The sequence below is a fragment of the Colossoma macropomum genome, unplaced genomic scaffold (genome assembly GCF_904425465.1).
Source record: "Colossoma macropomum unplaced genomic scaffold, Colossoma_macropomum, whole genome shotgun sequence".
Lineage (NCBI taxonomy): Eukaryota > Metazoa > Chordata > Actinopteri > Characiformes > Serrasalmidae > Colossoma > Colossoma macropomum.
The window spans coordinates 10,691,441-10,719,277 of NW_023494790.1; the positions used below are offsets into that span (position 1 = coordinate 10,691,441).

The window sequence follows — 27,837 nt, forward strand, 5'->3', positions numbered from 1 at the left end:
TGATGTATTATAATTTTATTAAATCTATTAAGTATATTACAAAGACAATTATATTATCTCATATCATTAAAAGAACAACACTAAACATATTACTATAAGGCCTTTTTCACGTCTGTCATGTACCTAATCATAGAGAGATGGTATGAGAGACCATGACATCACTCTGTCTGCAGAACACTGGATCAGGGTTTTTGAGGTAGCTGTGATGCCGCTCAGCCTAGAGTTTTCCCTGATTGATCTGATTAACAAAGAGCTAATTTCACTAAGAGTATTAAAGCAGAGAAACCAGCTGCTTTAAGTTAGCCATTCCTGTTGAACAGTAATGGCCTTGCTTCCCAACTGTGCAAACCTTGTAAAACTCCAGATGCTTTTAAAATGAATATGCTTTGGGGAAACCTGACCCCATGTAATTACTTCAGCCAAAATGAAGTATAAAGTTAGTAGTGTAATTTAAAGGCCCCATTAACTGTATGGTCTCATTTGCTAACTACTGACCCTTGTGCTCATTATTGACACAGTTTTAATTTCTTTGCATTTTTTTTTCTTTTGAAGGTGTAATGGACTTTCGCAGCAGTTTGACTTATAAGTCTGTAAATCTTAAAGCGAGCTTCTCCACATAATCCAAATGGCAGGCATTGGATACTGGCCTGACACAGAGTGGTTTACTGCAAGAGTGAATACTAATTTCATTTTTGGAGACTCCATGCTCTACATAAGTTTATTTTATCCCCTCTCAAAGATTGCTAGTGCAAACTACTGATTACTTGACAAGCTATTCAAGTGCCACATAAGGCATCCAGAGCTGGGAACTTGTATACAGAAGTGAGTGTCTGGGAAAGAGGGGAGGATTCAGTGTGTTATTACAATGAGCTCCAAAATTAGAACTATAAAATTCAAGCTCGATGCCAGGCCCAGTCAGAGCCCTGGAACTATTTGCGGCCAACAGAAGCAAATCAGAATCTAGGTCAGCAATATTCAAACCACTCATCACTGAAGTACAACAGATTTTCCACCTTCTTTTTACTCAAAAGTCATGTGCGATGAAAGTGGCCAACCAGTTACATAAACTGTTAAATTTAACGACCAGCAATTACGAAATCCAGGACTGGATTTGAGGTCCAGATTTGAAGACATCTGATCTACATTGTACATCTGTAAGAAGAATGTTTCAAACGGAAGCTGGCCACTTTCTCCAAGCAAATCAAACCTAGAGAATGATGAAATTGGATTTGTTTAGGTCGCTGAGGACTGTTCCAACTGTGTTCAGGACCAGGCTACTGCCAACATCTCTCTCACTTCAAGGAATTTCTCTCTGGGCTTTCCCACAGCTGTTCCCCTCCGCACTTCTTCCAAGTTTATTTTCTCCCACTCTGGGAAGGACACTGCTCTCACACCTGAGAAGATAAACATATTGATACATATTAAATTCACAAAGAGTTATTACAAATACCCTAAAGACATAATCTGGCAAAATCCAGTCTTTCCCTTGTGTAAGCAAGCAACAGCACCACTAAACAGACAACAGATGTTCAATATTCTGGGTGATCAGCATGTGACTCCTTTCCCCCTCCCATGCCAGCTGTTTCACTTTCTCTTGAGCTGTCTCAGTGGACAGTTTATAGAAAACAAGAACTCTGCAATGTCCAGGTCAGAAGAAAAGACGATAAACAGAATATGTGTAAAGTGTGTGTGTTTTGAAGCCGACCTAAAATCAAAACTGACCTTTATAACTTTAGTTAATGTCCCTGGACATTTACTATATACAGGCATGATTCATCATTCTATACAACTTAAAAGACTAAATTCTTGTTTTCCTGTAATCTTTCATCGAAATGTAGTATCTTTTGTCTGCCTCTGAAACATCATCTGAGTAAAAATAAGACTAACCACCCCCACCTATCATCGAACGAAACGTTCAGCTAGCTCAACAGTACGGAGAAATGTTACGATTCCCATTCTGTTGACTTCTGTATTGTCATGTTTGTGCCAAATGTATGTGGACATTCCTCTTAATTAAAATTCAGGTGTTTCAGCCACAGCCATCGCTAACAGGTTTGTAAAGTCAAGCATATAGCCCTACAATCTCCATAGCCAAAAACTGACAGTAGCATGCATTGTAGCGAAGAGTTCCATGACAGAAGCAGTTTAGGGAAGGCTTTTCTTTTCCGGTGTGTCTACGCCCCTGTGCACAAAGCCGCTGTGATAAGTTTGGAGTCAAGGATCTTCAGTGGTCTGCACAGAGTCCTGACCTCAACTCGTTAAACACTTTCGGTGTTCTTTTGTTTTTATTAGATTTATATATTTATATATTATTTAAGCATAAATATTTATTTGTTTATATGGTACTTGGCAAATAAAAATTCTATTTCTATGTGAAGGTACTGTAAAATTTAACATCCATGAGAATTTTAATATATGAGTTATATTGTAAACGTCTTAAGATGTAAATATGTAAATAAATAAATAAATGAATGAATAAATAAGGTACTGATATTGTTACTGACCACAAAAGGGTACATATTGTTAATTTTTACTAGCCCACTTATTCCATATCAGTGCAGCCGTAGTGTATGTTTGTGTGTTTATTTATAATACCTCTTTCTCTGAGTAAGGCTGTGATCTCCTGACCACCAGGTTTGTTCACAGACAGGTTCAGCATTCCTGAATCCATGTCCTTCAGTAGCATTCGTGCTGTATCAAAACTGTCATTCATAGTGGTGGCGATCACGCCGGTCGGACCACGCTTTACCCAGCCACTGCAATACAGCCCTGCGCAGACACATGCACAGTTACCAACACACACAAACGCATAAAACCTTGCACAGGAATCCATGACAAACCAGTGCACATGCACACATTTATCTTCCTGCTACCTGCCGTGTCCTTCACTCGTCCCATGTTGTTGGGGACTATGGCGCTGCGAGGGTCAAAGGGCACACATGGATCAATAGGTAGACTCTTATAGCCAATGCTGCTGATGACCATACCACACTCTAGATCCTCCATCTGGCCTGTGGGCACAGCTTTAGCGTCCTCCCCAGAACCCTGTACAGAAACACATTAGGAGAAAACCAGAAAAGCCAAAGAATTAAGCGTTGAGAAAAGTTTTGATAAACTGACTGAATTAAGTGTTCTCTAAGTAAACTGCACTCCTTTCATTTTTATTGAAAAAAAAGGATACTAAGGGCTCTATTTTAATGCCAGGGGAAGTGCAATCTAACAGAATAATGCCAGTATATTACTAATTTGGTTGGACATAAGCCTATTCTTGCCTATTTGCTGCGTTGCCAGTCATAAATGATAAAGATAATGACAATGTAGGTGCAGTGGTGCAACAGAAGGTGTGACACTCCAAATTTGCCAGTGCATTTTCCAACTCAATTTGCTACAAAACCACACTTGTGTTACCGCCTTCTCAGACCCACTATTATCACAAGCGCACATGCAAAATGGTATTTTTCCGTCTTCACGTTCAGGCGTAAAGACGTCCAATTCTATTTCTTCCAATTTTAACAAAAAATCTTACATACAGCAGCTTTATGGTGTTTTTCTCCATAAACATTTGCCCTGCTTTGTTCTCTGCTTTTGATTGTTAAACCATACAGGTGTTCTTTGATAACCCAGGATGTGTGTTTTCTTAGCATAAAATGCCTAGAGGGAGCATAAAGAGGCATCAGTTTTTCAAAATCAGAGCTATTAAAATTCAGAACTGCAGACTACTGCAGGCCTATTGCTTATGCTCAGGACAGCAACAAAAGATGTCAAACATTTTTATATAACATAAGTGTAAAATAAAGTGTAATAAGTTACTCAAGTTGTATCTGCAACACCTCTAACCTCAAGCTTGTTGACAGCCAAACGAATTCCTGCAACTCTTTTCCCATCAGGCCCAGGGAGCACTTCCACAGGACTGCGAAGGAAACGGAATCCCCACCTCTTATTTGCTTCATGTTCTCCACTCTCTGTTTTCACTGTCTTCATCATTAGCTCTGTCAGTCTCTTCCTCGGCCTGGGGAGGTCTATGTATATACAAACATATACAGATATCTGAAATAAATCAGAAGTAATGACGTTGACCCACTCTTGTTTTGAGTATATATATATATATATATATATATATATATATATATATATAAGGCCATTCATGTGAAATAGCTAACAGATCTTATGTGCTCACCTTTTTAACCCCAGCACTCACACAAACTCAAAAACACTGGCTCCTTATCAACAAATCATTGTAGAAAAGAAGTGAGGCATCCTGACCATTCTGAATGATGTACGAACTACACCATGTCTGATTCAGGAAACTGTCGTACAGCAACAAAGCAATTGGTGATTTTCTTTATACATTTTTGTGTATTATTTATATATCATTTGCAATGGGCATAATTTGTCCTCATATACATGTAATTTTCAGCACACCCTCATTCAGGCAGATCTTTTAATAGTGAGCCAGTAAAAAGTATTCAGCAGGCTCAGGAGCCAATGGCTGACTTGACCGATGCCCCCTTTAGGCCACTTCTAGGTATAAAAGGGACATAAAGGGTCCCCTCTTAGTGTTTATGAAAACACATATTCTGGGTTATAAAAGTAAACCTGTTAAAGCTGTCCAAGTAAAGCAGACAATATAACAATGCAAATATTGTTGTTTATGGACAAAAGCCCATTTTTTGGACCATCATACTATCACATGCACAGGCTCAAAAAGATGGTATTAAGAGTCTTGCCCAAGGACTCTTATTGGTACAGTGCATGCCCAGGTGGGGGGGTTAATATTATCGGTCAAAATGATCAAATTGTAAGTCGCTCTGGATAAGAGCATCTACCAAATGCTATAAAAGTAAATGTAAATGTCTTCATAGGTGGAGTTTGGGGTCAAGCAGGATATGCACTGCCCCCTTGCTGGCTAGAGCTTAAATATCTTTACAGGTTACAACAACTGAAAAGAATACAAGCGGAAAAGAACAAAATGCAGCCTTTTTTCAGATAAAGTCATGTGATTGTGTAGTGTGAATATTTGCATAAAATACTGGCTGCTTGAGTGAACATATTGGAGTAAGAGAGCTTCAACTGTACTAGGTAAGTTAGTTTTAAATAGGTTATGTTTTATTTTGGGCTGGTAATAATTTACTGTATTGGTAGTATAAAGCAAACTTCTTTAAATGGAACTCACAGCATTTGTTTATAACAATGTGAATGTAAAAAAATAAGAACATCCACTCTGCTTTTGGGATTGCTCTGTGCAAAATTCTTACTATTATTGTTGTTGTTATTTTCTATATTTACTGTTACTGTTGATATCATATGTTGTGGACAATAATTTTCATTATTTAACCGCAAATCAGGCATTTTTCAGACTGTTAAACTATTTATGCTCAAATTCACACGCACTTCAACCAGATGCAGGTTTGATCGTACAGATACAGCAAAGATGAAACTGATGAACAGCAAAAATGTCTGTGAAATTTGCATCTGTTCATTTTTAATCAGATTTAAATGTTGACAAATTTGATGAATATGGGCCATTTCCTGTTGCTACAACAATCAATCAGCTCCTAGAATGTGTTAACTTTTTCATTTTATATGTTAAATTCTTTATTCATAAAGAGAAGCTCTCAATCTCTCAACCAAACCCCTTTCCTTATTCTTAACTGAATTTAAATCACCTCTAGCATCCTTAAGTCTTATAATTATTATCATTCTTTTAAAAAGAAACTTGGCTTTGGTATAAATCTTGTTTTTCTTCTGCCTTTTTCATTTTGCTTTTTTAACATGTGAATTTTGTTTTAACCTGGGGTGCCACTTTGACTGTGGGGTGGCAATGAATCATGACATTATGATACTGTATTGCAAAACTGTGACAATGTGTATTGCAGAGAATGGAAATTCTTTTAACCCTTGTGTGGTTTTGGGGTCTGTGGGACCCATTTTCAATGTTTACCAAAAGACAAAATTATGTGATTTATTATTATTTCAACCCCAGATTCCTTGGTTTTTGCTCATTTTCTGGGAAGAACACATAAAATAACATTTTCAATAACTTCACACTGTTCACCCCCTACACATTTATATTACACATGTGGTGTTGGGTTTTATTTCCTCCACAGGGAATAAAAGTGTGGAGGTGCTGTGTCCCTTCACTTTGTTCTCCTCCTACATGGCCTGCTGTTAAGTGTGGGTGTGTGTGTGTGTGTGTGTGTGTGTGTGTGTGTGTGTGTGTGTGTGTGTATATGTGTGAGGGTGGATCACATGGACAGGCTGCTGACTGGCTACAGCTGCTAAAGGCCACTTGTGATATTTTGAACATCTGGTATTTTTAAATAAATTGTTATGGCTGTATTGATTGACAATAAAAAAATTAATTTATATAATTAATTTATATAAATTTATATATATTTATTAATTGATAAAAAAAATAAATAAAAAAAACCATGTGTTGGGTCCACCAGACCACTGGGTAACAAAAATATCAACACCACTCAGAGGTTATTCCACCTAATGCTTTAACTGCTTTGTTTGAACAACAACCTTCAAAAAGTTCTATGATGCTTTTATAGTGAACTGAATTTTCTCAAGAGTTGACTATGAAAAAAGTTTGCAAATGATCGGCACCATAAACAACTCAACCCCAGCACTCCTCCCACCTTCCAGCTCTAGTGTTGCTTTAAACACTTGTTTATGATTAGACTCATATTTTTCCCATTCATTTTTTTGTTCAAAATATAGTGAGAAAACCAAACTGTGAACCCAGTATTATGAATCAAATTGAATCTCTGGCGACTACATCATTACACCCCTATTGGAATGTACTTCATATTTCATTTGAGTGCTGTCTGCTGTCTCTTGTTTATGTTGGTTGTACAATTGTATGTTGTATCTGCTTCTACACTTAGGGTGACTTTTGGAAAATAAATCTTTAATCGCAGTTGAAAATGTTGCAACATCATAATTTGCTTATTTTTCTCTAATTTTGGGATCTTCCTCACAAAGATACAGTGATACATATTTATACAAACATAAATTCCCTCAGTCCTTATCTAGCTTCAGAGCGCACACACACACAGAACCAGAATGACAGGGACTTTTTGCTAGATTCCTCCAAAATAACACGTTTGTAAAAAAGATTACATCTGTCTTTGTAAACAGTAGCAGGGACTGACGTGACTTCAACATGCACTTTCACATTCAAGCTTGGGACTATTAATTTAACTCGCTGGAAATACTTGTTTAGCAGATCTAAACCGATGGCTCTGCGCACGCCTACACACACAAAAAAAGTCCCTACATTTTCCATCTACTCACAGAATTACCCTCAAAGGCAAACAGTGAATACTTGGCAATGGCTCTGGAAAAAGGGATTACAAAACCACATTCAACTGTTGTGACAAACTATTATATTTTTTTTGAATTACATTTCTCTTAACGTTTGAACCAACGGGTAACTTGGTGATGGCCAAAATAACAAACACTTAAAGAGCAACTCCACTGATGTTTCAAGAAATTCTATATTATTAAGTGGTTAAGATGTAAACACAGTAATTTAGAGTGGTTTGGTGTGAAATGCTTCATTCTAGAGAATTTTTTACAGTCAGAATTGTTTACAGTGGTGGTGATAGGAACCAAACGTCCACCTCTAAAAGCTCCCTCACAGAAAGTTATTACAGGACGTGCTTAGATATATGCTACCTGATGTACGAGACATTGTTTTATGATAATTTTGGGATGAAGTTTTTTAATTGATTTATTTTAATCAATTCATGGCAAAGGGATACATGTAAGGTGGTGTAAGGCAAAACAGTCCCCAAAGAAAACTTTTTCAAATGTATGCCTGTTTCACCATCATCAAGATTGCATATAAAAATACAGAAGACATGTAGGTTCACTGGTGGTCTTGGTTAGTAAATAAAATGGCTATATATTTGCGTTGTAGACATGTGACCTATCACCACCACTGTCAAGCTTCTCTACAGTCAACCATTTCACATCAAAGCACTCTTGATGACTGTTTACATCTCAACGACTGAATTATTCAGAAATTTAAAAAAATGGTGGAATTCCCCCTCTAATAACAGAAATCAGTAAATGAAGCATTTAAATAAAAGAAAATAGTAAATAAAAGCACAATTCATCATAAAAGCAGGTGCTTGAAAACAGACGTAGTTCCTGAGTTAACTAAGCAATTACAAATCTAATGCCATGTTTTCTTTCAGAATAATGCAGCCTCTCAGTTTCTCTAAGCTACGTACAATTTAAAAAGTTTGGAAAGCCAAGTGAACAACAACACTTACACTGCAAAAACTCTAAACCATACATGAAATCTTTAAGATGAACTAAAGATCTTGCTTTTTATTTAAAGATCAGCAGACTAGACTAGCCTCGTATGTATGAGATTAATCAGCAAGCTTTTAGAAACTTTCGCTACAATTCTCTTCAGTCTATTTATCTAATTACACAGATTTCTTAAGATGAAATAAAAAACTTTAAGAGAACTGAAAAGAAGCTCTCCACTATGAAAATAGAAAATTCAGGTCAACTGTACTTATTTTATGAACTGAACTGGGCAGAAGTCTAACTTTATAATCTTTAAAAAACATCCCAAAACATTTCATTCTTAAAATAAGTAAAGCTGTCTTGAAATGTCTTCTTTCCTAGTGGAGATCTGAGTAATCTGATATATGCCAATCTATTCTAGTCTGTTAATCTTTAAATGAAATACATGATCATTTTCTTCTTTTTCAAGATCTTCTGGCTTTTTAATAATTGACTGTTTGCATTAAAACCATAAAGCTTCTTATTCGCCAGCTTCTCATTTGAATTTTCCTGTTCCACCTTAAATCGTGCAGCAGTTATTAATGCTTGCGGTTGGCTTAATGCAGCCCTGCGCAGCAGTGACTTAACTTGTGTGCTGGACTTGAAACAATGCATGTTTGTTAGAAATTCTGTCCGACTTTCATTGGCGCTGCAGAATATCACCATGTCACATGACATTCAAATCACATGGTGGCAAGGCGGCTGCAGTTGCTCTCCATCTGCTGCACAAGCTACAACATGCTTTCATGATGTCAGAACATCACTCTTGTCGGCTGAGATCTCCAATAACAAACATGACGAGTCTTGTATGTTATGTTTTTATCCTAAGAACATCGGGTCTGTTATCTACTATGGTTATCTCTCCCAAAGGGGATGGCATTTATTTCATGTCCTCCTTGAGGCAGCTCATTTTTACATATGACCACCACACATAGTTTTTATTTCCAGCAAAAAAGCTGTTAAAACAGTTAGTTCGTTGGTTTGTTTATTTTAAAAGAAATAATGCCCTTGTGGGTCATAATTTATTAGATTTCTTGTCACCTTCCTGGCAATGTGGTTGCCTTTACTCTCAAGCATTTGGCTCTTAATAAAACAGGAGTATTTTAAAACAAACCATCTCACTAACAGTGTGGCTCCAGGAGGCCACATTCCACTGTTGTAAACTCGTGCCAAGGGAATAATAATGTGGTTGACTTGACGGCACTGTTTTTACACTACACTGTGTTAAGCTGAGTATGTACTGAATTAAACACACCTATGAGACAAATGACTTTCAGATGTAAAACAACACTCAGCACCAATTTTGCCAGGTTCAGAGAAGCGGATGTGGGCTTTACATACACTTGGGTTTATCTTGTTAGGGTTAGAAAGCAATATGGACATTGGTCTATATACTGTTAATTGTTTTTACTATTTTTCCTAATAAAACTATTTTAGATTTACTTCAGTTGTTAAACATGATTCTTATTAAAAGTGAAGGGACTTCTTTATTATGTAGATCATAGAATACTTCTAGATCAGATAATTGGGTAGGGCTTTCTGGAACAGTCTTTAATTGGTTTAGGTCTTATTTAGAAGGCCGGAGTTCCTTCATTATCATTGCCAGCTATGAGTCTGATAGGGTGGCTATGGCATGCAGAGTCCCCCAGGAATCAGTTCTTGGACCTCTTTTGTTCAATCTCTATATGTTCCATTTGGGCCAAATCCTACAGAACACCACCACAGATTATCATAGTTATGCAGATGATGCACAGATATTCCTGGCTTTCTTAACAGATGAGTACAGCCCTTACTGGGGTCCTGGAAGCACTTACTGTGTCAATGTATAGAGCACATAAATAACTGGACTAGGCAAATTTTCCTTAATTAAATAGAGATTATTGTGGCAACAAAGAGAAGATAATTTATATTAGCAAACACCTTGATTCCCTAAAAACAAAGTCCAAAATCTTGGCCTTCTAATAGTCTGGGATCTCACCTTCACTAGCCATATCAAAGTAACTACCAAAGCAGCCTCCTATCCTAAAAACAAAGCCAGAATCAAAAGTTTGGTGTACTAACAAGACCTAGAGAAACTCATCCACACTTTTATTTCCAGCAGAGTGGACGACCATAATGGTCTCTTAACTGGACTTCCCAAAAAGCCCATTAAATAGAATAGATTTCAAAGCGCTGCTACTAGTCTATAAATCACTGAATGATTTCTGTATAGAATTCATCTCTGATATGTTTAAAGATGTGAATTTTTGCCCATACTGCCCACTACTACTTCCCACGGCCTCTCAGGTGCTGGGCACAATACTATAAAAAAAAGAAATCTCAAAATTGTTCAGGGGCCCTGAAACCTGCCAGGGACTGTATTATTGCTGATTAATACCACACAGCAATGAAATAATAATAAAAGAATACTGTTTTTACAATCACCTAGAAAAAAACTTGATTATTATGTCACAAGTTAATACAATCGATCCAAAAACAGTCCAGCATCTTAAATCATCAACATGTCTTGACAAACTGCCGCCTGACTTTTTAAAGACTATTTTTCAATCTGTAGCAACTGATTTGGCATTTTCCCCAAAGTTACCAAACACAACTGTCATTGATACATTCTGTAAAAGATGCTCCTTTACTAAACAGCTACAGACCTGTCTCAAATCTTCCTTTTATAGCTAAGATAAAGTTTTTTTGCAAATCAACTCAGCAAGTTTCTAATCTTAAATGGTTATTTTGACAAATTTCAATCAGGCTTCTGACCTCACCACAATACTGAAACTGCTCTTATAAAGGTGTTAATGAAATACTGACTCTGGTAAAATACCAGTTATCGCATTACTATATCTTAGTCCAGCATATTCTATTATGTATGACGATAGAATACTTCTAGACAGGTTGGAAAATTGGGTAGGACCTTCTGGAACAGTCCTTAATTGGTTCAGGTCTTATTTAGAAGGCTGGAGTTCCTTTGTTATCATTGGCAGCTGTGAATCAGATAAGGTGGCTACAGCATGTAGAGGCCCCCAGGGATCAGTTCTTGGACTTTTTTTGTTGAATCTCTAAATGCTGCCTTTAGGTCAAATCCTACAGAACAACAACACGGATTACCATAGTTACTAAGATGATGCACAGATATACTTGACTCTCTCACCAGATGATTACAACCCAATACATTCACTGTGCCAATGTATAGAGCACAAACACTTTTCTTCAATTAAATTCTTATGTTTTTTATTTTGCTTATGTACTTTGCACTTCCTTTTAAAACCCTTCATTAAGCTATTACACTGTTGCACTTTGTATCTTTTTAGCTCTATATTTTTATTTGTATTGTTTTTCACTCTTAAGCACTTTGTCTATGTTTTCTTTTGCTTTTATTTATGAAAAACACACTGAATTGCTTTGTGTATGAAATGTGCTACATAAGTTTGCTACATAAATACATTTGCTTTGCTCTGAAGGGGAAGGGAAGAGGGAATATACTCCCTTTTAATGCCGCTGATTTCAGCAGAAATGTTCAACGAGCAGGATGGCACTTTTGAACATACAGTTTATGGATCATTCTACCAAATTGGTCCGAGTCAGAGATAAAAATTAATTTTGGAATTTTAACTGACTTTTGACTAAAATCCTTTGTTTCGAATAACCCTATACCTTAATTACATTTACTGTATTATAACAATTTATAGAACATTCCATTTTGTCACTACCAAAACAACCATATCACTATGAAGACAATTTTAGCTAAATTTGAACATAACTCAAAAACGCTAACCAGTACCTGACTAGCAAACACAGCTTTTAGCAGTTGTACTCACAAAAAATCTGAATATTTTTCATTAAAACACAAAAAAATGGTTAACTACAGAAAATCTGTGTTTTGGTAATGACAATTCTTAATGTTAGACACTGATTTTCAGTCTTTGGGACACATTTACGTCAAAACTATGGGATCTGATTGCTCACCATATGGCCACAGGGATGCAGTCTCACTTCCTGCGCTAAAATTCAGGTGTGTGGCTAAAATAAAGCTCTGCCTATGGACTAAAACTCTTTCTACTTCAGTAATGACAGCAAAAAATGTGGGATAACATTTTCTTCACTTTTTACAGGTATTTTTTTTTATTTAAATTTTAATCTCATGATGAATCTAACTCTTCCAACGTCACTATAAAGGAAATCGAACAAGATTTAAAAAAATAAAAAAGCAAGTATTATTTTTACAAGTTAAAATTTAGGGGTTACGGTTTGTGACAGACACCTCCCAATAGTATGTATGCTATAAATCATGGATACATTTAGCTTATCACTATTTCAAAGAACGTCTTAGGTTTAAATAGATCATAACATAATTCCCCTAAATACCTGAATATTTTTTTTTTTATTTACTGTCAGACTACAGTTTGAAACAATTCAGTGTATGATCCATGTATAGCACACACATGGTGAAAATAACAAAAAATCATCAATGCACAACTCCTGTTTGTTTTTCCTTTTTCCTGTCACATGTTGACAAAGGAAGTTCCTATCTATTTAACACATTTAATGAAATATTTGCATGGTCTTATTAAAGTGATTTTGAAGTGATTGTGAATATATATTTTTGACCATGTCACGTGCTATTGTTCTACTCGGTTTTCCTACCTTTCAGAGCCTCAGGTACACCTTCAAAGTCAGCGGTAAGCATGTCAGCTGTAGTATCAGGAAGGTTAATCATTTCCCTCACCTCCTAAAGAAGAACAGAGGGTACATGTAGTTGGCAATTTCAAGAAACATGTTAAAGCTACGCTTTCAAGAAAGCCTGACAATGTCTGTGTACCTAAGTCACCTCAGCAGTGCTTTGTAGCAGATCAAGAGTTTGTCTTCCAAAGTCTAGTCAACTTGAATCTTCAAGTGTTTTTTCTACTTCATTGAGGATTTAGGATAAACATCTGTTATGCAGATGCTTTCACTCCTTTGATGAATTAGGGAAATGTAAGACTTAGTCTGTCTGCTGATGTAGGCATGCAATGAAAAAAGAACAGCCCACTTAATCTAAACAAGCAGTAGAGAGGGAGAGAAACAGTAAGAGAGAGGGAGAAAGAAAAGACAAAAAGAGAAAGTGGTGATACAAAGTGGGTGAAAGAGTAAGGGGGGATTAAAAAGAGAAGAAATAAAGACAGGTTAGACAGAGGAACAGAATAATAAAGAGCGAAAGATGTAATACCTTAATGGTACATGCGATTTGCAGAGGCCCCCTTCGTCCCACTATTAGAACCCTGCGCACTCGACTGGCTGCAAGAGTATCTAGTGCATGCTGGGTAATATCTGTCTTCTGTAGAAACGAAACGGGGTTCAGTTAGTGGAGTTACAATAACACTTACCCCAGGAGGCCACTGGGGTCAAGACCAATGCAATACAGGCAACGACAGAAAAGCTAGCATAAAGGGCCTTTGAGAACAACTGTGTAAAAAGAGCAAAACTGCATGTTACATTGTGCAATGCCTGTACCAACAGTGACACATTTGTTCAGCTCTTTGGAGAACTTAATGAAAGAGAAAATGTGGCTTACATAAGCATGTACCAACAAATAAACTACATTTCTACAGTTATATTCCTACAGACACACTCTTAAAATAAAGGCTCCTAAATGGTTCTTAGCTTGGATGTGCAGCACACAAAAAACCATTAAAAGGCCCTTATAATTAAAAATATTTAAAAAAATCCTCATTTTTAAAATAAAAAGTTTAATGTATTATGTAAACACTGATAAAGTTTCAAAATGTACCATTCACTCGCCAGTCCACACAGTCCATATACCGAAATTAAGCTGCAAAAATGGTGTGTCTTGAGTTCATCGTTTTTGTGACGTTACGAAAACCAAAAACACTTATATGTGTCCACCTATTCAGCCTACAGCAGATTAGCTGAAGCTATAAGGAGTGTTTCAGCCTAAACTGCTTTTTTGAATGTAGCACAAATACAGCCAAATAGAACAGAGCTAATTTACATATACAAGTTTTAAAGCCAGAGTTACAAAAACAGCTTGTCTAATTCGAAGGGATAAGGAATTAAAACTGGTTTTGGTACATAAACGCAGAAAAGTGGACCTTGGTGGAAACATTACATAAATGAAAAATGCAAGATATAGACTCTTTACCTGGTATAGAATCTTTATATAATGTATTTTAAATGTAATTTATATGTATACATATGTGTATATATAAATATCTACACAGTATATACGCATATACAGTTGAGCTATTTTAAAGAATAAGGAAGGATTCATTAGCCCCTTAGCAACACAAAGTGTTGAATGATAACTGCAAACAGTGCTGGGTTGCCATGACAAGAAGTTTGGAAAGGGTTGAACAAAAACAATGACAATCTGTATTTATTACACTTTTAAATACAATTTTTCTCAGGTTTCTAAAACTTGTGCACAATACTGTATATATTTGGTGGATTTGTGGTGTAGCAACCTTCAGCAAGTCCAGAGGAGACAGCAGGATTCTGGCTACGTCCAGCGCCACGTTGCCTTGCCCCAAAATCACCACCGTCTCACAGTTCAGATCTGGCTGGAGCTGCACGTAGAACACGGGGAAGGCAGACAAATTAAAGATGGAATCTAGACAGGCTATAACAAGCTCTGAGGTAGTGCTTCCGAACTTGGACCTCAGGGCCCGGCAGATGGTCCTCATTTGTCCTTCCTCACTATGTGTTTTAAGTGAGTTGGAGCAAAAATGTGGACCGGGTGTGGGGGCCCTGTGGAGTGAGTTAGGAAACACTACTCTAAGGGCACAAAGAAACTCTTCATATCAAGCTCTCACCCTCAGCCGTCAGTGACTCCAGCACTGCATGGCTGTGTGCTTTGTGGCTCATATGATTTCACATTTCAAGACTGTGCCTTAAAAACAAAAGAGTGACTCTCATTAAAGAGTGACTCTTCGGAGAAGCTCTGTGTTACCTCTTTGTTGCTGGGAAGTCCGTTGTACCATCCGACAAAATCTCTGGCTGTGAACACACCAGCCAAGCCTTCCCCTGAAACTCCCATAGAACGATTCGCTTCTGCCCCATAACTCTGGGCAAACAGAAATGAGAAGGTTCATCTTTGAGGTGGGGGATAATGCTCCACTTAACAACGGTGTCCATTTATTATAAAGCTAAACATATGCATACGCTTGACTTTAGCATAAACAGGATGATAACAGGATGAAAGCTATAGACAGCCAGCAGAAATTCAGGGGAACAGCAGTAAGTTGTGTCATCTAGGTTTGACAGAATGCATCATTTATCTAACAAAACATTTCTAGTCTTTGCATTTTTTTAACATTTGTGTTATTAATCAAAGTATAACACTGAAAATATTATCTTTAAAATAAAATTAAAGTTTCTTTCCATATAGACTGTATGTGCTAATGATTACATTTCATTTTAATAAGCTAACAAAAACAACAGAAAACAAACACAATATGTCAATTCTGGTCATCAACTAAATTGAAACTGATTATATTAATTACATAATTTAAACTACATAATAGTATTATGTACATTCATTTAATGAAATTATTATCATTGCAACAATATTGCATAATAGTACTAATAATAGTAGTATTAATAATACTAACAGCACTACTACTACTACTACTACTACTACTACTACTACTAATAATAATATTAATAATAATAATATTAGACATAAAACAAATCAGGTGTGGATGCACACATACTGAGCTGCAAAACTCGCAAACAAACTAAGAATTTCTCATAGACTGTGATGGTACTTATAGAATTCATAGTATTTATACAGTACACTTAATAGCATTTACGGTTTTAGTATTTCTATATTTTTTTTCTTTAGATCAACTGACCGCTTTATTACATCATACAAAAGACTTCGGAATGGTCAGTGTATACATGCATGTCTATGATTGTGCAGTAGGACAGCTAAATTTTAAATGTGTGTTTCCTTGCTCTTGTGATGGGAGTCCAAGACAAATTTCCTCAACAAGGTTTATGATGTATATTCAATCCAATTTGAATCAATGCAATGAGTGAAACAGGTCCTCACAAGTACAACAGCATGATAAGCTTTCCTTAGCTCCTCCACACTGACATCCGTACCCACGTTTACGTTGCCGTAGAAATAGCAGCGCTCGTGCTGGGCCGTCTGCGTAAATGTGTTAATGACGTTCTAAGAAGAAAGCAAAAACATTAACGTTCATGAACCTTGACCTCCTTCTCAAGGGTAAAGGTGAGGGCTGCTGAGGGGGATCATATGTCACTCTGACGGAAGCCGTCATCTGATGGTCAATGCATAATATTCCAATAACGTCACAATCGTGCTGCCACCATTTTGATAAACAACTTTAAGTTCAATCAGTGCTGTGGCTGTCTGTAATGAGATAACAGACATAACCAATCCAGCAAAGGCAGTAAAACAGATAGATAGATAGATAGATAGATAGATAGATAGATAGATAGACAGATAGACAGATAGATAGACAGATAGACATGCTTTGGGTCAACTGCACATATTGGGTGAGCTTTTGAATATTCTTTAGAGTGATGATGAAGGGATAAAAGAAAGAAAGGTTAGAGAAACAAGTGTGATTAGTATGAAATGCAAAGAAAAGATTTAAGACAGCAGTTGATTCTTCATACATTTATAATGTGAGATCTTTGCCTTAAATGAAACAAGTAATAAAGAAGTTTCATTGGGATGATAAAAGGATGAAAAAGAAAGAAATAAAGAGGGGTAGTGGGAAAAAAAAAAAATCACTGTATTCTTAAGTTAAGACAGACTTTGTGTTCCTTTACATGTTCAAAGAATGAAAAGAACCTATAAAAACGTGTATTTATGTATAAAATCAGTCGTTATCAGAGACAAAAAGAGTTAAATAGACACAAAGAACTATAGTATAAAATGCAGCTTGTAAATCAGCAGTTGAATCTTTATGCCTTTATAAACATGATATCACTACCCTGGAGATTAAAAGAGTACCAAAACAGCTTTCATAATGGAAGGGAAAAAAAGAAAGGATTAAAATAAGAGTGGTGGAAAACAAATTATTGTACACTTAAGTTAAGGCAGACTTATGTGTTCTACCTATGAATGTTTCCTTTATAAACAATGGGGAAAAAAAGGCACTGAAATATTCAATATGAAGTTGAAATGAACTCAACGGAACACGAAGTGAGAGACAAAAACGAAGGGACAAAGGAGGGGTAAAAGTGAATTAGTTAAACAGTACTTTGTGTCAGTATTCAGAACCTCCACAGCAAGTTTGGTTGGTTTGTCTTGAAAGATGTCAAAAGAGGAGCAGGTTAAAAAAACTGCCCATTGAAGCCTGGGGTAAACAGATAGTGGGCAGGTAGACAGATGAATGTGAGTGAGGTAATGTGTTGAAAATGCGAGTGAGATATCTTTCTGTAAAGCACAAGGAACACCAATGGGAACTTCTGGAAAGTTTTGTGGTTACAGCTTTAAAGCTATGAAAACAAAGCTTTGGAAGGGATATGCAATGAAGATTGACTCATCAATCATCTAAAACTTCACAAAACCCATTTTTCCCCCACAAGAATGGCATGCTTATATTGACATTTGTGCCAGTGTGTGGTTATTTTATCCTTGCAAATGCTAAATATGAAGAACATTTCCTGCTAGACTATGAGAAGCTGACCCAGTTGCTGTTGTTTACTGATGCAAGATGTAACCACAGTTCTTGTTTTAACAGTTCAGAGCAGCATGCAGGGAAAATAAGCCAGTAATAATAGACCTCAAAAGGAGGCCCATTACAAGCTTAAACAGACTATACAACTTAAAGAAATGGTCTGCTAAAAAAAGAAAAAAAAACAAAAAAAAACCATTTACACATTTTTCCACTTAACCCAGATGTAGACTTAAGATCAGACAATATCTTATGTTCAAATGTGTGTTGCAATTTGGCAGCAAACATACTGTTTAAAATTGCCCACAGCTTTCAGCTACATGAAGTTTTGTTTATTTTCATTGTTCACAGGAGGTCATACTATGCACTAAACCACATTGACAAGTCTGTGCAACCTTGATGAACAGCTGGATGTTTGAGGGCTGAGAGTTATTTTGGAGATGTATTAACAAAAAAAGATTTGGGTGCCTATTGACTTCTAAACTAAAGAAGAAGATTTGCACATCAAACCTGTCTTGACTGAACAGCAACATCTTCAGTAAGTGAAAAAGTCTGTAAACCTGATTTTTCACTGAACTGACAACACTGAACATCAATTTTTTACCTGATCCTGCTCACTGCTGTCAGCTGTTGTCCCCAAAGCAAAGAAAACTGACCTTAACTTCTGGGTGATCTGGGGCCACTCCAAATCGAACCAGGCCGAACGGAACGGGCAGTCGCTCATAGACATCCACAACCACGTCATCCCGGGCCTGAGGCATAGCACATATACTTTCACACACGGCATAACAACATGGCAATTATTCTCACAAGGTGTACAAACTCTTTTTTTTTTTTAAGTTTGATTCCCCCTTCTGACATGGTCAGAAATTCTCTAGAACGTTTGACATTGTCCTCAAAAGAGATCCAGAAATGACCTCAACACATGGCTTCATATCCACTCAAATTCCACAGCCATGAATGTTAAGCTGGGAAAGTGGAACATTATTTGATTTAGATTAGAATAGCATATAACCAAGTATAGGTGATCACAGTATAAAGTGCAGCCTTGTTTTACAGGTCAACATGTGTCTAAGATTGTAGCTAAGCGTGGGCGGCATTCCAGTATAAAAGTACTGGACCCACCCTCAAGATAAATTAACTACAAGTTTGAATGGTGCAAATAACCCTTGAAGGAAAAAAAACAGGAAAAACCCCACGGTAATTGCACCACTGCTGCAGTGCTTTCATTTACTCATTTGTTTATCAGTGTAGTCTTACTGGTAACATGCTGTAAAGAATGTGATAGTAACATCCGCACAAAGCAAGTCTATTTTTTTTTTATGTACATGCCAACCTGTGTTGCTGCTGATTACTAGGCCTATTTTGTAATGGTTTCCTTTTTCACTCATTTGTTGTGCTCTGTTGGACTGACAGATGTAAGATTATCTGTTGCCCACAGTCCATAAGCATCAGCTCAGTAACCCATCCAAGTGGCAGGGGGTGGCAGGGGGGAGTGAATAATAACAAAAATGACAAAAGAAGGAGCGACTAGAGTGCATGTAAGCATTTATACAATAAAGAAAGTATTGCAGCTACAAACTGTCTCACAGTGTTTGGTTTCATAATGTATACTGTAGTTGGTAATTATTTTTGTATAAGATAATATCACATTGTTATCTTTCCAACGTTGAAAAATATCATTAGTCATTATCAGTGTGAAATAAAATAATACTAAAATGAAAAATAATACTTTGGGTCAAAAGTACAAAATTTATCACATTCAGTGGTTAAAGCTTGGCACTATTCAGAGCATAGTGAAGTCACGCGGTTTGAGTAGGACGATGATGATTCAGTGGCATCAAGTATAATACATCAAGATGTGTGAATCAAGCGTGATGGCCCAGGCTTAAAAATTCAAAGAATATCAAAACATGTGGGTTTAACTCAGATAATGGGGGAATTCTAAATAGGAAAGCGTAAAAAGTGGATAAAACACATAAGTGGGCACATAAAACAAGACAGATTTAGAGTCGTTGGTTCTACTTTATAAATTGCAGGAGGAAGAAAGCATTGAAATCTCAATTGAAGTTAATGGAGTAACAAGCATGAGATGAAAAAAGAAGGGATGAGGAAAGAAAGTTTAAATATCAGAAGAGTGTTTTGCACCAGTACACAGCACCTGGAAGCTTGGTCACAGAGAAGCAGAGATGCATTCGAGAAGTGGCTGATGCCTCTCAACATGTTATGTTCAGGGCATAATAGCTTGGATTACAAATTTTGGGGGTCTGGACTAAAAAAATTATTGGACCTCCCGTTGAGGTAAACAACAAAGTGGAACTTTATGTGTAATATGACTATGTGCAGTACTGTGCAAAGAAATTAGATACCCAAACAAATGGGTTAAAGCTATTTATCTGGGCAATCTGCATTTCACAGTAAAAACACTGCATAATACTGGAATAAATACAAATAAACAAATACAGTAAAATGGCAGAAGAATTTCTTGTTTTTCAAAGTAGAAGTTAAGATGTTGTGAGATGTATAGAGGGTTAGTTCTTCTCAATCCCTCAGGTCATTGTTTACCTCCAGCATAATTATTACATGGGTACTGGATGAAAACTACAAATAATACTGAGCTGCAATGAGCAGAGATTTAGAAATGGATAAACAAACATGATGTCATGCATAAAATCTCTATTTACTGTAGTACTGTTATTTGTATTTATTTTATTAGTAGTATTTTCTTGAGAAAACAAACACTTAGTGCGCAATTAAATAGCTTTTTAAAATCTTATTTAGACACAGTCTGTCAGATTACAAAAGTTAGGCTGTTATTATTGTTTGCACAATACAGTACTATGATTTACAACCCCAAAAAGTTGGGACACTGTGTGAAATGTAAATAAATTTAAATAATAACAGAATGCAATGATTTGCAAACCTCATAGACCCATATTTTATTCACAACAGAACATAGAGCACATATCAGATGTTGAAAGTGAGACATATTACCATTCGTGAAAAGTATCAACTCATTTAGAACTTGATGGAACAACACATCTCAAAAAAGTTGGGACAGGGCCGTGTCTGCCATTGTGTAGCATCCCCTTTTCTTTTAACAATCTGTAAACGTCTGGGAAGTGAGGAGACAAATTGCTGGAGTTTTGGGAGAGGAATGTTGTCCCATTCTTGTTTGATGTTGGATTTTAGCTGCTCAACAGTCCTGGGTCTTCTTTGCCAGATTTTTCATTTCATGATGCACCAAATGTATTCTACTGGTGAAAGGTCTGGACTGCCCCTATCCCAACTTTTTTGAGATGCGTAGCTGCCATTAAGTTCTAAATAGTTAATATTTTTCATGAAATGGCAAAATGTCTCACTTTCAGCATCTGGTGTTCTATATTCTACTGTGAATAAAATGTGGGTCTATAAGATTTGCAATTTTACACAGCGTCCCAATTTTTTTGGTATTAGGGTTGTGATTTATATGGCAAATTTCACAAGACATTGTCACGAAGTAGCTTTATAGAAAGCCGTAACGAGTGTTGCCGAAGGTGACAGTAGCAGGAAGAACCTCCCAAGAGCATGAGGAACAAATGCTGCGAGAAATCAAGACTAAAAACCCCTCCTCCTGTGAGAAACTACTACTATAATTATAAAGTATCAGAGGTCAATCCAGTGAGAATCATTGGCTATGTTTACATGCAAAGATTTTTGCCAATCCGATTGAATACAATCCAATTACAGATTCAGACTGAGGTGTTTATATGCACACTCTATTCAACGATTTGATGGAAAATCTTCGTTTACATGCTCACTACAAGTAATCCGATGCAAAATGACGCGCATGCGTGGAGTAGCGTTTAGAGTAAACGTTACCATGACAGCGAACATCACGTGAGGTCCAGCCCGCGTGATATGAGTTTCCAGTTGGCGCGCTTGGGTTTTAATTGCTTTAAAATGATGTCAGACTCAGGAAAACGTGCTTCACATGTGCTTATAAAGGAAGCGGCGAGAGGAAGACGTGTTTTGAGACTCATAAGCTGGACGTCCGTCCCACCGCCGTCTTTTAAAGCTCAGAGCATAAACTTCGTCTCCTCTGCAGACCCGTTTCTGCTCCGCCATGCTGAACGGTATAAACTTTCGCCTTGACGCGACGCACAGGCGCAGAACATACTTACACGTTCCGATTGGAATGTAATCGGATTCAGGCGTTTACATGGCTATTATTCTTCTATTTAACGGATTATTTAGAAGTTTACCCACCTCGTTCAATCGGATAGAAATTGTATTCCGAATGGCCTCAATCGGACTAGTCTATTCCGATTGAGGTGTTTACATGGCCGTGTTCTATTCCGATTGAGCTATTAGTCGGATTATTAACGGATTATCAGGCTGCATGTAAACGTGGCTATTGAAGAGTATCTCAAAGTATCTTAATTTCCTGCATATGTTACCATGCTACCATCTGTAACCCTGTATATGTATAATGACAATAACGATGAATTGAATCTGTATAGAGGTTACAGGTCTCTAACCTGCAAAAACCATTATCTAACTGTAATGTCCTGTATCACCTCTGTTCATAAACAGGCTTGCAGATTACACTACCTTTGGTCATTGTTTTTCTTTATCCTTTTATTAGGTAGCTCAGTGAAGTGAGTAAAAAGGTGTTGAATATTCAGCATTATCTGCTTATGCTTCTCTTTTTTTGAAGCATCATTATATCTCTGTTTCAGCTGTCTTTGTGGTTTACATTGTAGTGTTTACATTTACATATGTAAACTATAGGTAAAAAAAAAACTGGAATTGTTTTTCTTGACTTTCTTGCAAGTAAACTGATTTGGGTGAACTTGCTCAGCAGCATTGTTTACTTTTTTTTGTTTTTCTTTCGTTTCTGAATTCTTCTCTGCCAGATGCCATTGCAAGTATGCCTAGTTACTTCTGCACTCATCTTTTTGTGAATTATAATATAACAACATCATTTTTTTTGACAAACTGTTTTGTATGTTGTATCATAAATTCTTATGCTGTTATATTTAGACACTAATGAATACTAGTCTTTCATTAGTGTGGCTGACTCCTGGATCTCACTCTTTCACTTAGAGAGCCTTTCTGTCACGCACAGAGAAAGAGAAAGAGAGAGAGAGCAAGAGAGCGATCTTATGATCTTTCATCATTATGCTGGCACAGTGCCTGGCACCTCCTGCTGATTTCGGCACACGTTCAATCGAGAGTACATCTTTATTATGCAATAAAAAATGAATGCTGGATGGAAAAAACCTTTTATTCATAACTTGGTCCTCCACCTGTTGACAATTATTCCTTTTACTAAATTTAGCTGGCTAAGTCCTCCTACTCAAAGCTCCAACAATAATTATTCTAAAGCAGCCTTGGCTTCCAACCACATGATGCTAATTTTCTTCATAACTCATTGCTTTGACAAAATGTGACACAGAATGGGAACTAACCTTCAGGAGATGCTGTGCTGTGTAAAACCCTGCTGGACCACCTCCCACTATGCACACCTTTGGTCCTGGCCCACTGGCTGAAGACAGTCTCCGAGCTAAAGAGGAAACAAACAAAGTTCAGTCCTATTCCTTCCAATTGTTTAGGCAGCATTTCTCTCTCTTCAAACTAGCTAAAAAAAAAATCTGCAATTATCTCCAATCTGGATTGGTCTTTCTGTTCTTTTTTGTTTTTTTTTTATCCAGTGGCTCCACATCCTGATCCTGTAGGACCTCTGTCCTGCACATTTGTGTGTTTTCCAGCTCCTATATACCCACATCAGTTAAGGAAGGACTTGTTCTTTACCTGATGTCTTGGTTCCAGGGTGTTAGAGCATGGAAAAGACCATAATATGCAAAACAGGGGTACTCCAGGATCAGGATGTGGAACCACTGTTAAAGCTGTTCAACTTGTAAAGCAAAAACAACATTTTAAATGGAAAACATTTAGTGAACATGGGAATCTGGATCTGCAGGCCAAACCCAAATTTGGTATTGTTATTGGCTCTGGATTTCATCATCATTTCAGTAATGTTCACTCTGGGAACATGCTTTGTCACAGTGCATAATAATAAGAGGTTTTATGATTTTGTCTTTTATCACCTACATTAGTGCAACACCCTACTGACTTCACCATCTTAAACGACTATTAACAGCTATTACAATGAGGTGAAATAAGAATTCAGACACTTTTTTATTATTTTATATACTTCCAGTACACACATTTACTTAAAATTTACAAATATAATATCTTTTGACATTGTATTTAGAAATATGAACAAAGTATGTGTTCATAAGCAAAGATGGAGTTAAAATGAAATTAACAGTGAAAGAAGTATTCAGTCACTATACAAAATAAACAAAATGTTTTTAAAAAGGTTAAAAATAAAAATATATCAAATTTTACACATTAATGTGTCAAAAATAAAAATTACATGCAAGATTTCTCTCAGACTAATATGATAGAGACAGTAAGGGAGAAGCCAGCAGACTGTTGGAAAGAGCTGCATGATGACCTGTAAGCAGCAAGAAAAGCTACACAGAGAGCTACAAATAAAGGCCGGCACTTCAGTCACCCTACGCAAAAACAAAGCGCTAAAAAACGCTTGCTAATAAATAAAGCGCAGGGCACAGAGACACATGTCTACCTTTTGCATACAAATCAGAACTCTTTTAGGACAATGTATTCTGGTCAGACGAAACAACACTAGAACCCATTAACAATAAAGAAGCTTGTTATGTTTGGGGAAAGAAGGGCTGTGCTTATGATCCCAAGAACAGTGAAGTACGGAGGCGGGAGTGTGATGATATGGGTCTGCTTTTCTGCAAACAGTACTGGGGCATTACACATCATCGAAGGAAACATGAATTGACAAATCTACCAGGACATAATAGAGGAGAATTTTCTCCTACTGACCAAGTAATTAAACTTGGGGAGGACAAGGATGTTTTAACAACACAATGACCCCAAACATACAGCCTAAATAACTCTCCTGACTTGAATCCCACTGAAAATTGAGGGAGGGTTTTGAAATTGTGAGTCCAACAGAGAAACACTTGTAACCTTGGGGAATTTAAGACAGTGAGAAAAAACTGAACCACAATGCTGCAAAAAGTCAATTACTTCTTAAGGCTGAAATTTCAAAGCTGTAATTCCCAACAAATGCCTTTGCAACAAAGAACTAACGTTATTAATTCGTGGTGTCTCAATACCTTTTTCCAATGAGTTTTGTTCAAACCTTCAAATCTTTGTTTATGCTCAAGAATACATATTTTATGTTCATATTTATAAGTACAAAGACACTGTAAGTAGGTTTGAGGTGGAGTTATGCAGTGAAAGTATATAAAATCACAAAAACAAAAGTGTTTCACTTCACTGTAGTTTATACTAAAAACTTACATGTACAATACACTTACATTACGTTCTTTTATTAGTTTTTAAAGCTATAAGTAGTTTGGCACCACAGAATCCACAATTTTGGAATGTTGTGTTTTGATCCATCTGTGTTCTAACACTGCAATACCCAACATGCCTTACTCAAACATGACAAACAACCACTACAAATCCCTAGCACACAAATACATCCTAATCTTATGAAAATATCCATTACATTAGTGTTATAGCACTCAAGTCATGGAACAAAACAGCTTTTTTCTTTATAAAATATAATTAAGTGCAGCATACCCATGTGTGGAAAATACGAAGAAGTTAAATCTAAAGCTGTTGAACAACCTTATGTATAACACCACTGACCTGACACTGAAAATCGATTCCCTGCCCAGGAAGGAATGCTTTTGGGAGCACTACAAGATGTAAATGTACAATATTTTTTAGATCTACAAGATTTAAAAGTCAAATTACTGGGATCTGCAAACAGAATATATGTAAAGGAAATTATGATCTCATCCTTACTTAACACAAAACAGACGTTAGAGACAAGACCCCCTTAGAAAAATTAGGCCAGATTGCAAGACCTTGACCTTTTAACTCATCCTCCTCATCTAATATGACACGTCAGTTACCAAAGCGCTTTCCATTATGATGACTTGCAAACGGCAAAGTTATATGACTGCAACCAGATATTCAGCTATCAGTAAGATATTCAGCTAGCTGTCTGGCTTCCATCTGCATTAATCCAATGTTTTCAGTAAGTGAGCTAGCAATAAAAAAAAATAAAAAAATAAAAATCCCAAGAGTCTGCTCTCATTTATCTGCCATAAAATGTTAGTTGTCTTTCAAAGTTTACTCCCACTCTCTAGACATGCTATCAGAAGAGGGCTGACTTTCAAATCTCACTCTAGGGACTGCTGAGTCACCAGTGTAAGAGTCAAGTGATGTTTACAACTAATGTATTAATGTTAAATTATTTCATTTGACCACAGTGTCCCGACATGCTGGAAATCCCTAGTATAGTATAGTATTCCTAGTATAAAGCCTAAGTAGACAAGCAGCTTTTTGTGTTTACTCTTGAATTCTTTCAAATCTGTCAGACACCTTCTGTTTTTTTTTGTAAATGCAAAGCAAGACTTTTCTTTGAGTTGTCATTTACTTTTGCATTTTTATGTTTTTTTTTACGCTTGCCCTATATGAATAGTTTAGAAGCCCACTGAACTGCATTTTAATGTATAAAAAAAGCTTCAAAATTAGCATAAAATAATAATAATAAGAAGAAATACAAATAACGTTTACCATTAGTATTGATATTGCTTTTATTATGGCTTTGCAAGCTTGAAAAATCTGTACTTTGAACACTGGCAAACTAAGGTCTGAATTTCAATGACTGAAATAAATACAAGTCTCAAAGCTGAGTAGCAGAAGCACAAACCTAAAATGATCATCTGGATGTACTGGAGTTTCATAGAAAATGTACAATAGTCTTTTAAGGCCATGAAAGTTTTTTCAAGATAACCATCTGCACTTTGAATGGCCTTGTATGAATTTCAGTTGGATGTATAGACTAAACAGACTCCAAACCAATATCAAACTAAAGACCTTAAAACATTTACATACAACTACCATCTAGATAACAGATCTCCATTTGCAGACTATTTACGTATTGCCTTTAGAGTGGGAGTGAGGTGGAGGGGGGGTTTCTAACTGCCATGGCAGCATTTCAAAGAAAACTTACCCAGAGATGAGAAGATACCGTGATACTTGGATGTCTGCAGCATGCAACGCAGAGTAACAAAGGACCCCTTCATATTTCTCACGTTCACAAATCCATGGAGACTTGAAGTGCTTGAAATGAATGTGAGACTGAGTCGCAGTCCTGAATAACGACTGCTCTAACCTAGCTGTTGAAAGATAAGCTGCTTATGAAGCCACTGAGATCCTGGAGGTTTTTGCCTGCTTTTAGGTGGTTTGGTCTGCTCAGTAATGTCCACCTGCAAAAGATTACTGAAAACACTGCAGAACCGCAGAGTTGTTAATGAAGGCTAAATGGCCATGAAGACAAACCGTGCATGAAAATTACAAAAAGTACCAAAGACCAGCACAGTTTGTTTGTTCAGTCTGTCCCACATACACTCAAATCTCATCCAGCTGGCGAGCACAGGCAGAAAAGCCCCGACAGCTCAGTTCTGCAGTTCTCTGAATCAGACTTTGCTCGATTCCCTCCAGCAGCTCCTCCAGTGTTAACCCAATGTGAAACTCACTCGTTTGCTAAAACTGCTCAGAAGTTCACTTAGCAAGCTGCAGTTTCCGGCTACCGTCTCTCTAAAATATCCACAGAGACCGTACTGAGCCTGCAAACGAATACATTAATAAATTAAACAAATAAATCTGTGAAGTTTATAAGCGTTTATAAACATTTGAATTTCCACAAGCTGCTGCACTACAGAGCAGCGTCCGCATTTTAAAACAGTCCGTCCGCAACGATAACGCTGACTAAAGG

The 27,837-nt window shown here is 36.8% G+C and overlaps 1 protein-coding gene across 1 annotated transcript; it reads right to left on the reverse strand.

Moving 5' to 3' along the window:
* fdxr (ferredoxin reductase) lies at positions 1–27,837 on the reverse strand. The gene is made up of 12 exons (XM_036572097.1): positions 27,073–27,837; positions 23,408–23,502; positions 18,611–18,706; positions 16,355–16,477; positions 15,251–15,364; positions 14,766–14,867; positions 13,511–13,618; positions 12,949–13,033; positions 3,838–4,019; positions 2,874–3,045; positions 2,596–2,769; positions 1–1,394 (listed from the first exon to the last, which is right to left on the reverse strand). The coding sequence occupies exons 1-12, from the start codon at positions 27,143–27,145 to the stop codon at positions 1,264–1,266; spliced, it is 1,455 nt and encodes a 484-aa protein (XP_036427990.1). The 5' UTR covers positions 27,146–27,837; the 3' UTR covers positions 1–1,263.